This window comes from Miscanthus floridulus, chromosome 18, assembly GCF_019320115.1.
Source record: "Miscanthus floridulus cultivar M001 chromosome 18, ASM1932011v1, whole genome shotgun sequence".
In the NCBI taxonomy this organism is placed as follows: Eukaryota; Viridiplantae; Streptophyta; class Magnoliopsida; order Poales; family Poaceae; genus Miscanthus; species Miscanthus floridulus.
In genome coordinates, this window is record NC_089597.1 from 48,507,546 (window position 1) to 48,520,027 (window position 12,482).

The following is a 12,482-nucleotide window of genomic DNA, read 5'->3' on the forward strand; positions in this document are numbered from 1 at the left end:
TGTTAGTTTGGTTAGTGTGGCTCTTTAATTAGCCTTTGAGAGCACACTAACTTAGTGTAGTGACATAGTCATTGTATGGATAGAGAATATATAAACTAGAATTGTGGTAGGTGGCTTGCATTTTAGTAGGGTAGCGCAATACTCGCTTCGCCTCATATTTATCTAACTAGTTTGCTAAGTGTTGTTGTAGAAATTTTTAATAGGCTATTCACCCCCACTAGCCATTAGGACCTTTCAAGTGGTATCGGAGCCGTGGTCACTATGATTTGAGGATTTACAACCTTTGGTGTAAAAAAATGGCTCAAATCAACAACACAAAGAAGCCACCTCAATTTGATGGCTCAAACTATCCCTATTGGAAGGCTAAGATGACAACATATATCAAGTCAATCAATAGGAAAGTTTGGAAGGTGATGGAGACCAAGATTAAGATAGAGGATCCGGAGAACCCCACCGCCACCGAAGAAGTGCTTCTCCAAAACAATGACATTGCTCTTAGTGCCATTCATGATGCTATTGATGAGAGAACATTTAAGTAAATCAAGAACATTGAGATGGCTCATGAAGCATGGAAGAAGTTGGAGGAATCATTTGAGGGCACTCAAGCTGTGAAGGGTGCCAGGGCATATATACTTAAGGAGAAGTTTGCTAGTTTCAAGATGAAGGAGGATGAGAGTGTGCCGGAGATGTTTCATAGGTTACAAGTGCTTGTCAATGATCTCAAACCACTTGGTGAGAAGATGGAGGACAAGGACTTCTCCCATAAGTTCTTAAGATGCTTACCCTCAAGATTTGGTACATCGGTCACTATTCTAGTGAGGAGTGGTTTGAACACCATGACACCAAACTAAGTATTGGGAGATATAATGACCGATGATACATATAGAGATGATGAGAAGGAAGAAAAGAAAGAGAAGAAAGATGAGAAGAAGGATGAAAAGAAGAAGAGTGTGGCATTCAAGGCCACATCATCCAAGGGTAAGGAAAAGCAAGAATCATCAAGTGAAGATGAAGACTTGAGCTTTGATGAGATGGATCATGAGAAGATGGCTCTCTTTGTCAAGAAATTTGGCAAGTTCATGATGAAGAAGTGCTACCATGCTAGAAGAAAGAAGTCTTCATCCAAGAACAAGGAAGAGTCAAGAAGGTGCTTGAATTGTGAAAGCAAGGACCATCTTGTTGCTCAATGCCCATACAATATCAACAATGATGATGACAACAAGAAGAACAAGAAGAAGGACAAGATGATCTTCAAGAAGAAGGGTGGTTCATATGTGGTTACTTGGAATAGTGATGCTTCCTCAAGTGATGATGATGATAGTGATGATGACAAGACCACCAAGAAGAAGGCTCTTGCAAGCATTGCTATCAATCAGAAGCCCTCTCTCTTCGACGCTCCATCATGCTTCATGGCTAGGACCACTAAGGTACAAACTTGTGATGATGGAAGTGATGAGGAACACGATAATGACAATGAAAATGAAAGTGGTAGTGATAATGATGAACCAACTAAGGATGAACTACTTGACATGCTAGATGATGCTAAAGAACACTTCAACATTAAGAGAAGGAAATGCAAAAGCTTGCGTAAGGAACTAAAAGCCCTTAAGCAAGCCTTTGATGGGCTCAATGCATCTCATGAGATGCTAGAGGAAGCCCATCAGAAGCTTGGCAAGGCTCACAAGAAGATTGAAAAAGCTCATTCCTCTTTGCTTGATGAGCAAAATAAGAAGAAGCATGTTGAGACATGTAATGTAGGCTTAACTTGTGACTTAATTGATGAATTATTCTATAAGCTTATCATTGTTGCTCCCACTAACCCTTCTTGTAGCACTTCTACTTCCACCTCATCTAGTAGTGATGGTTTCACTTGTGATGCCTCACTTGTCAATGAGCTCACTCACACCTTGGCTAAGGCCTATGGTGGTGAGGACCGCTTGCTTATGTGCTTGGGTAGCCAAAGAGCTTCTCTTTACAAAGAGGGATTGGGTTATACCCCCAAGAAAGGCAAGGCGACCTTTGCTTCTCACAAGATTAGTTTTGTGAAGAACAATGGTTATTTTTGCACTAGTTGCAAGCAAGTTGGTCATAAAGAGCATAAGTGCAAGAACAAGAGCAAGAATGCTAATGTATCCTCAATTAAGATTAATTTTTTCTATGTGCTTACCAAGGGTACAAATGGTGTGAAAGCTAAGTTTATTGGAACACCATGGATGGGCTCAAAGAAGAAAGCCATTTGGATACCAAAGAGCTTGGTCACTAACCTTCAAGGACCTAAGCAAGTTTGGGTACCTAAAAAGAATTCATCTTGCTTTGTAGGTCAATTACAAAGCCAGAGGAAGGCATTGGATTCTTGATAGTGGGTGCACTCAACACATGACTTGTGAAAGGGTGCAAGGCCCTGAAAAGAGAATTCCCTGGAGCTTCCGATCACAAGATGGATGCGGCCCCGGCTGCACACAAACAAACACTAGATGCCTGATCAACCACAACTAAGGGGCTCGAGTAGAAAGGCCCAAGGATGCCCGACAACCTCGTTACCCCGCATAGCGAGAGGTCAATGACCCGCTCAGAGAACCTTGATTTGGTACTAATAAGCCCAATTCTGACCAAATGGCCTAAGGGCTCACCACGGCTTCGCAAGGAGCCGCAGAAATTCTAGAAGGAGGATCCTTGAGCTTTTGTTCATGTTTCATGATTACAAAGCGATGTGCGGTCGATCCGCACACAAGGAATACAAAACCGATACCACCCTAGTGTTGGTATCACTAAGAAGCCTTCGGGGAGCAACACTACAGGGGAAGGTGAGATGAAGCAAAAAATGAACTCGCAAGCCCTCCTGCAGTATCGCAACCCCCAAGGAACAGAGCATAGGGAGGAAGAGAGCAGCAGGACTGCCTAGCTCCAACAAGCGCCTTGGCAACCACTCTGGAGCCAAGATGGAGCAAAAGGGAGGCCAAAATGCAGCCATGTCACAAAGGTTGCATGGCCCCCTGCACGGTAGCCACGTCATCCTTCCCTTCCCTGCTCACAAGTCCCCTTCTAGCACTAGTCGTTGGAAGGGGCAACGCCGGCTTCTAGCCACCGCAAACGATCTCCAGTAGATCGCATACTTCGAGCCTCATGGTTCCCTTCAAATTTTTCTCTCCTCTCTCTCCTTCAAACTCAACCTCTCAGAAAGAGTAAAAGCAAGTTCGCAGAAGTGGCTATAAGTGGTTCAAATGAAAGGAAGGCCCTTATTTATAAGCCCAAAGGCGGACTGAGCAGCCTGAAAACCCCGTGCCATGTAGCACACCACGGGAGGCCTCAACCAATGTTAGACACTCACATGAGGTTGGGGAAATCGGGACCCTCCTAAGGGCAGGGCTGGTACAGCGTCGACAAGACCTCTCAGCCCCGCTTGGGTCATGAACCCCAATACGTAGCGCACTACCACGGCAGGACTCAGCACTCGCGTACCGCATCGTCAGGACATCCTATCGGGGTGGGATGAAATAGCCACTTACCACATTGAACGCACTTGCCCGCAAGGGGTCGAGCGATGAAGCTCGGATAGGTCATGACTACGAACCTACACTCGACACACACGCATCTCAGCGGTTTCGTGATCACTTTGTGGTCATAAAAACGGTCAGGGGCTACTGTCGGGGTCATGACCCCTAGGTGTCTCAAGGCACCGACTAATCAGCAGGCCCAGTGGCCCATAATACAAAAGTTGTCTTTAGCCCAAACGACCGAGGCTCAGTTAAGCTAAGCGGACCGGGACAAGCACTGAGGTTAGGGTTGGCCACGACCCCTCCCTCCAACCTTGGCCGCTCGCCATGTAGCAGCACACAACCTCTTGCCGTCCCAACCTCTGGGAAGGGGCGGGATAGGCCGAGTCCAGCCAAGCACGCTGCACTGACCCCGCAAGTAGTCACCTCGGTCCGGTCAGATGCCATCCATGTGCCATGTAGCAGAGATAAGACAACACCGCCAAGAGGTGATGGCAGGTATGGAGAACTACCATCCGAATATGGTCTAACAAGACGTTTGTACGATCCCACCCGCTACGGAATGGGATCCACGACGATGGCCTTGACTTAGAGGCCATCCAAGCCCATGCAGGCCACGACCCTAGAGCTCGGGATCGTGGCCACCAACTCCACAAGCAGCAAGACGATCGGCGACCCAGGGGGCCACCTACTCTCGTAGGAGGCCCCCGGACGATCAGGGGACAATGACGAAAACCACAGCGAGACCACATCGCTCAGGACGGCTGGCGAAATACCACCGTATCCACACTACCGCCATGGTGGGCACTATGGTACCACGTCACGCCATGCCGCAATCTAAGCACAAGACCATGACGACAGCCACGCCAAGACGTGCACCCCAAGATGGCGTTAATTACAAGCCAAGTTAGCTAGGTTCTCTTCCTCAGGCTCACGATCCCTCGGTCGGGAAAACATCCTTCTTTGTATCCTGGTTTCGGACTCTATATAAGGGCAGCCAGGGCCTCCATTCGGGGCATCCTATCATTCTCATTCTCACCACATTTCCACTCTCTCCGGGCTCTCAAAGTTTTCCTTTGGGCAGCCCATCTTCTAGCTCTAGCTCTCCTACCTCTTCCACCATTCTTGCAGCCCCCATTGTAAGAACTTCAGAGCATTTAAGCGAGGAGCATGCACTCGATCATCTCTGAGACTGGACGTAGGGCTCCGGCCTGAACCGGTATAAATCCTCATGTCTTTTGGATGCTACCATCGTCTTCCTAGAGCAGCACGGGAATCGTATAAATTTAATAGTCCAATTTACAAAACAATGATAGCTCCGCTTCACTCGCTCCTGGTTCTCCGGCGAGCTCTCTGTCGGCTGCGCGCGCTACTATGGCCCCTTGCCTCCGTGCCGGCTGTAGCTCGGCCATGGCCGTGCCACCCCCGGCCTCCCAGCACGCTCGCGCGTCTTCCCCAGCTCCGGCCACGTCTTCCCGCCTCCCGCCTGACCTCAGCGCCGCCCCCCCGTCGGCTGGCCACGAGCCGGCCCCGCGGTGGCCCGCGCTGCTCTAGTTGGCCCAGCTCTAGCCGTGGCCCCTGCCCTGCCTCTTGACCGGCCGCGAGTCTGCTCCGGTCATCCCTGTACGTGTGCTCGAAGAAGAAGACGCCGATGTTTTTTTCTCCTAACGCATGTGTCCGAGTGGCAGTGAGGTAGAGAGGGCAAATCTGGTTATTCCAACGAAAATACCCTTCCGTGGATCTGGAGCTGCTTTTGTAGCCAAACAGTTCCCTACTAGATATACGGTAGATTCAACAGTGGAGCTACTTCACGGTGAATTTCAGATGTGTAGACTCAATTTTTCGGTGGTGGAGCTGTCCAAAAGGCCCTATATAGACTTACAAATCCTCGGCGGGAATGAAGTCAAATCTATTTGAAAGATCATACTAGAAATACCATTCAGGTTTGCAGCCATCTCGAGATCATCCCGTGATTCTACCCAATCACATCTTACAGTCATCCCGAGCTTCACATATATAATATTGTATAGATTCTCACGATTCTTAGCCAGCTACAGATTGTTTAGAATTTCGAACTCGTATATACAAGCTCGATCTCACCGACAGACGTTCGAACTCGTATATACAAGCTCGCACCGACAGACGACGCTTGATTATTTTACTTGGCCCGAGGCACATTAGGTTCCAGATACGTAACGAGGGTGCTCTAAATTGATCCTACCGAAGTCAACGCACTGGTATCCTATATGTACACATCGATCGAACTGGCCGGTGGTGAGCTTAGCAGTGCTAGGTTGCTCGAGATGGGTGGAGCGCACGAGCCACTGCATCCCCACATGCAGATGAAGACATCGTCTTCTTCCAAAGGCGGCAGTCATGGGTATTTCGTGCCCAGACCCGTCTGCGCTTGGCTTGTCTGCGGCTTCGTCGCCTTGGCCCTCCTCCACGTCCTCTGCTGCACTCCCCCCGGCACTCAAGAAGCCGTCTTATCTCCGCTGCTCCAGTACGTCGACGACACATACAACTTCGTCTCATCTGGGTATGTAAGCTGCATTGCATTCACCGCTTAGATCTTCATGCATTTGCTCCGGCCAGTCGCTTCACTGTTTGTATTTTTGTTACTCGTTGCATAATGCAGGCCGCAGAGCTGCAACTACACGGAGGGGAGGTGGGTGTATGCGCCGGGCCACGCGCGGCGGTACAATGCCACGGAGTGCCACGTGAAGGACAGCCACAACTGCATCCGCAATGGGCGGCCGGACACGGGGTACCTGGACTGGCGGTGGCAGCCGGCGGCGGCGGGGTGCCGGTTGCCGGCGTTCAGCGCGCGGGCGTTCCTGTCGGCGGTGCGCGGCAAGCACGTGGCCTTCGTGGGCGACTCCATGTCGCGGAACCAGGCACAGTCCCTGGTGTGCCTCCTGGTGGGCGCCGGCGTCCCGCACCGCGTCGTGTACCGGGACGCGGACCCGCAGAAGTTCAACCTGTGGCGGTACGCGTTCCCGACGCACGGCGTGACGGTGTCCTTCTACTCGGCGCCCTTCATCGCCAGGGCCACGGGCAAGGCGCTGAACGGGAACGACAGCCTGCCGCAGAACATGAACCACGTGCACCTCGACGCGCTCGATGACCGCTGGGTGGCCGACGCAGACACCATGGACGTGGTGGTGCTCTCCATCGCGCACTGGCCGCTGAACGGGGCCATCTACTACAACAACAGCGCGCGGATCGGGCACCACAACCACCAGGAGCTCAGTGCGTCGGAGGAAATCGGCTACGCCTGGCCGATGAAGGTGGCCTACCGGATGGCGTTGGACCGGCTGAGCTCCGGCGGAAGGCCACGGACCGTGGTGATCGCCACCTTGTCGCCGGGCCACTTCGAAGGCAACACCCTCACCACGATGTGCCCCAGGAAGGAGCCTTACAAGGAGGGGGAGAAGGAGCCGCACCACCTCGAAATGGAGCTGGTCCGCCTCGTCTACGAGGAGGCCCAGGCCGCGAGGGCGAGGAACGGTGAAGGTGGCGGCGCAAGGGTGGAGGTGCTGGACGTGACGAAGCTGGCGGTCATGCGGCCGGACGGACACCCCGGACTTTATATGCACCGCGACCCGTTCGCGCACGGCGGCCCGCAGCCGTGGATGCCGTCCGACTGCCTCCATTTCTGCCTGCCCGGCCCGGTCGACACCTTCAACGAGATACTGCAGCAGATCCTGAGGAAGAAGCGGTGAAATCATGGCAGATTCAGATCGCGGACACTAGATGTAGATCGATCATGCACCTTTTTTTTTTTGTTGATATATCCATCCCGCAGACTACTGTTTATGGATGAAAATGGTACGGATGTTTATCCGACCGTCCGTTCGATCGAACAAATATGAACACTTAAATGGATAATTATATGGATATTCGGATTTTTTTCCGGATACGGATACTTAAATGGATAGTTTACACGGATATCAAATACAAATATGATATCGTCGGTATCCGGCGGATACGGATAATCCGAGTAAAAAAACGGATATATCCGTCCGGATACTATCCGTTTAAGTTCAAACGACCTTGGATGGAGAAATAATCAAAATAAAAATTGTAGATCTTGATGAGCTGAACAAACTTGGTATTCAAAACTTTTCAATTTGAGACAATCTAGGGTTCCGAAAACTAGTTTGTAGGCGTCAAAATTTAAAAATCACAAATTTGAACCGTCCAAACTATCTCAAATAGAAAGTTGACCAAAACAACAATTGTAGATCTTGATGAGTTTAACAAACTTGGTATTCAAAACTTTTCAATTTGAAGTCATTTAGAGTTCATAATACTAGAGTCAAAGTGTTGTTTTTTCATTTGACCAAATTTGACTTGGTCAAACTTGCTCAAATGAGACACTAAATGACCTCAGATGAAAAATCTCTGAATACCAAGTTTGATCATCTCAGCAAGATCTACAATTGTTACATAGCTTATTTTCCCATTTGAGAAATTTTTATCAAACACTAGTCACAAATTCTTGAATCTCATATAGACTTTCTAAAACTATGTCACACACTTATGAAATTTGAACTATATTTTGTTCAAACTTTTTCAAATGAAAAAATGGCCTATATAAGGATTGTAGATCTTGATGAGCTGAACAAACTTAGTATTCAAAACTTTTGAATTTAAGACAATCTAGGGTTCCGAAAACTAGTTTGTAGGCGTCGAAATTTAAAAATCACAAATTTGAACTGTCCAAACTATCTCAAATAGAAAGTTGACCAAAATAACAATTGTAGATCTTGATGAGTTTAACAAACTTGGTATTCAAAACTTTTCAATTTGAAGTCATTTAGAGTTCATAATACTAGAGTCAAAGTCTTGTTTTTTCATTTGACCAACTTTGACTTGGTCAAACTTGCTCAAATGAGACACTAAATGACCTAAGATAAAAAATCTCTGAATACCAAGTTTCATTATCTCAGCAAGATCTACAATTGTTACATAACTCATTTTCCCATTTGAGAAAGTTTTATCAAACACTAGTCACAAATTCTAGAATCTCATATAGACTTTCTAAAACTATGTCACACACTTGCGAAATTTGAACTATATTTTGTTCAAACTTTCTCAAATGAAAAAATGGCCTATATAATGATTGTATATCTTGATGAGCTGAACAAACTTGGTATTCAAAACTTTTCAATTTGAGACAATTTAGGGTTCCAAAAAATAGTTTATAGGCGTTAAAATTTAAAAATCACAAATTTGAACCATCCAAACTTTCTCAAATGGAAAGTTGACCAAAACAACAATTGTAGATCTTGATGAGTTGAACAAACTTGGTATTCAAAACTTTTCAATTTGAAGTCATTTAGAGTTCATAATACTAGAGTCAAAGTGTTGTTTTTTCATTTGACCAAATTTGACTTGGTCAAACTTGCTCAAATGAGACACTAAATGACCTTAGATGAAAACACTCTGAATACCAAGTTTGATCATCTCAGCAAAATCTACAATTGTTACATAGCTCATTTTTCCATTTGAGAAAGTTTTATCAAACACTAGTCACAAATTCTTGAATCTCATATAGACTTTCTAAAACTATGTCATGCACTTGTGAAATTTGAACTACATTTTGTTCAAACTTTCTCAAATGAAAAAATGTCCTATATAAGGATTGTAGATCTTGATGAGCTGAACAAACTTGGTATTCGAAACTTTTCAATTTGAGACCATCTAGGGTTTCAAAAACTAGTTTGTAGGCGTCAAAATTTAAAAATCACAAATTTGAACCATCCAAACTTTCTCAAATAGAAAGTTGACCAAAACAACAATTGTAGATCTTGATGAGTTTAACAAACTTGGTACTCAAAACTTTTCAATTTGAAGTCATTTAGAGTTCATAATACTAGAGTCAAAGTGTTATTTTTTCATTTGACAAAATTTGACTTGGTCAAACTTGCTCAAATGAGACACTAAATGACCTCAGATGAAAAATCTCTGAATACCAAGTTTGATCATCTTAGCAAGATCTACAATTGTTACATAGCTCATTTTCCTATTTGAGAAATTTTTATCAAACACTAGTCACAAATTCTTGAATCTCATATAGGCTTTCTAAAACTATGTCACACACTTATGAAATTTGAACTATATTTTATTCAAACTTTTTCAAATGAAAAAATGGCCTATATAAGGATTGTAGATCTTGATGAGCTGAACAAACTTGGTATTCAAAACTTTTGAATTTGAGACAATCTAGGGTTCCGAAAACTAGTTTGTAGGTGTTGAAATTTAAAAATCACAAATTTATACTGTCCAAACTATCTCAAATAGAAAGTTGACCAAAACAACAATTGTAGATCTTGATGAGTTTAACAAACTTGGTATTCAAAACTTTTCAATTTGAAGTCATTTAGAGTTCATAATACTAGAGTCAAAGTCTTGTGTTTTTTATTTGACCAACTTTGACTTGGTCAAACTTGCTCAAATGAGACACTAAATGACCTCAGATGAAAAATCTCTGAATACCAAGTTTGATTATCTCAGCAAGATCTACAATTGTTACATAACTCATTTTCCCATTTGAGAAAGTTTTATCAAACACTAGTCACAAATTCTTGAATCTCATATAGACTTTCTAAAACTATGTCACACACTTGTGAAATTTGAATTACATTTTATTCAAACTTTCTCAAATGAAAAATGACCTATATAAGGATTGTAGATCTTGAATCCATGACCATGACTCCATAAGACCCATGAAGCCATGAGCTTGGCTATTTCTACTCATGCCGCGAAGATTAGTGCTTGTATGATGTTTGATGTATGATGTATCTGTATCTTTATCTTATTTGTTGCTTTACTCTTTAGTCTTTCGGCTTAATCTAGATGGATTATGTACTCATAGAGTGGTGTAATGGTTTGCGCACGTATGATATATATATATATGCTGCTTTTACTCAATATCCGAATAGATATTTGTATCCGACCTTCTCCGAATCCGATTCATACCGTATTCGATACTCATTATTCGTATCCGTAACCGAGTTAATCCGTATTCGTATATGTATCCGAACGCTATCCGTGTCCAAATCCGAATCCGAACAGAAATATGAAAACAAATATAATATGAGTGATATCCGTTCGTATCCGATCCGTTTTCATCCCTACTACTGTTGCAACTTTTTGTTACGTTTTCCCCTTCAATTACTTGTGCGTTGCGCGAGGTATTAAATAGCGTTGGGAGCGCCCACAATCAAGGATCTGGGATTTGACCGAGATAGTCCAAATTTCGGCGAAATTTGTCCATTTCGGTTAGGTCCGAAATGAATTTTGTGCTTCTAATCTTAAAAAATCACCGAATTGAGTCCGAAATTGGACCGAAATTTCCCAAAAATCGTCCATTTCGGTTGGGACCCAATTTTTTTCCAAAATGAATCCCAGAACCTTGCCCACAATAGCAACTGCTATAGCGATAGTGGCCAATCTACCGCTAGCACTACAAGGCAACGGACCAAAGATAGCATGTTGAGACTTAGCGGCCGCTATAGCATTTAGCATCTGCTATTGCAAGCCGCTATTTCACCACATAGATTGTTCCAATGGTATCATAAAGAATGATAGAATGATTAATTGTATCATTTTCATTTGATATAAGAACTTTATGATAATTTATCTACACGTCTTATTTATACCTTATTCATTTATACGCTTCTACACGATTTTATGTCTTTAAATGTAATAGTTAACTAAAAATTTCTAACTATTCAAGGAAACATGATATTAGTATTGATATATCACCCAAAAAATTAATTATTTTTAATATTCTGCTATTAGAACTTAGCGTCCAGCTATCCGCGATCCTCTACGCAGACACTAATCCGCTACGAAGTCGTTGTCTGCTATTTATTACATTGCTCAGGTCCAGCGATAATCATAATGCTACGCTTCTTGGGCCTCGATCCTCTCCTAGGCTTGGTCATTGCTTCTAGGTCACCTAGATGGGGGTGCTGACATCCCTCCCCCTTGGGTACCGGCATGTCCCCATGTCAGGGTGTTGGGGAAGCGTTGCTGGACGGCAATAGCATCTTCCAAGGTGGTGAGGGTGGAGTCAAGGCCGGACCACTTGCTGAGAAATCATCTGGGGAACGGTGTTAGCACCACGAGCGTGCATGTTAGCCCACAGGATCATCGGCTCAGGTGAGTGAATCACTCACTTGTCTTGCCGAGCACCCACTAGTGTTGCCAAGCACCCACTAGCTAAGCCGACCACGAACAAGCGTTGTCCATCTCCACACACTATGGCTAGAGGTTGAAAAAGAGGGAGAACAGAGCATACAAATAGTACAAGACACCAGTGTTGAACGAAGCCCTGTATAGGAGATGGCAAATCTGAACTCTCTTTACTGAGTTGCCGTAGTAGTCTATTTATACAACTCTATCCATCTAGTCCTAATACAGCACACATGCTGCAATAGTAACTAGATAACACAGCAGGGCTGACTCTGCGTCGGCCTCTGCATGTGGCTACAGTGCTGCAGGTGAGCCGTGCGGCGCCTGCACCTGCAGCGGCTATAGTATCACAGCAGGAGGCCTTTTCGGTGCCGCCTTCCCTTGCTGTGTTCACACAAGGAAAGCAGTAGATTATTCTAATAATTCTTCCTCTAATCCTACTGCTATCCCTTGTACCCACTCCATTCCGATCATCTCCTTCGGCTCCGTGAGTCGAAGACGTCTGAGCAGCTTGGTGAGGATGTCCGTGAGTTGCCGACCAGTTTCGACGAACTTGATGACGATCTGCCCTCCATCGAGACAGTCCATGAGGAAGTAGAACTTCACGTCGATGTGTTTACACTGGTCGTGCAAAACCGGATTCTTTGTGAAGGCAATGGTGGGCTGGTTGTCCACCATCAGTGCTGGTGGGTGAGCTTTCACGCCGGTCAGCTCGCCCAGCAGCCGACGTAGCCACACAACTTCGCACACCGCTGTGGCCTCCGCCACGTACTCTGCCTC

The 12,482-nt window shown here is 45.3% G+C and overlaps 1 protein-coding gene across 1 annotated transcript; it reads left to right on the top strand.

Annotated features, from left to right (window-relative positions):
• Positions 1–5,797: 5,797 nt before the first annotated feature.
• LOC136519993 (xyloglucan O-acetyltransferase 1-like) lies at positions 5,798–7,219 on the top strand. Its single transcript, XM_066513395.1, has 2 exons — positions 5,798–6,033; positions 6,133–7,219. The coding sequence occupies exons 1-2, from the start codon at positions 5,798–5,800 to the stop codon at positions 7,217–7,219; spliced, it is 1,323 nt and encodes a 440-aa protein (XP_066369492.1).
• The last annotated feature ends 5,263 nt before the right edge of the window (positions 7,220–12,482 follow it).

Bases quoted from the DNA above. Each gene is read 5' to 3' on its own strand.
- LOC136519993 (XM_066513395.1), top strand. From the start codon at position 5,798: ATGGGTGGAGCGCACGAGCCACTGCATCCCCACATGCAGATGAAGACA. The intron at 6,034-6,132 runs GTATGTAAGCTG...TGCATAATGCAG, and splicing joins TACAACTTCGTCTCATCTGG to GCCGCAGAGCTGCAACTACA.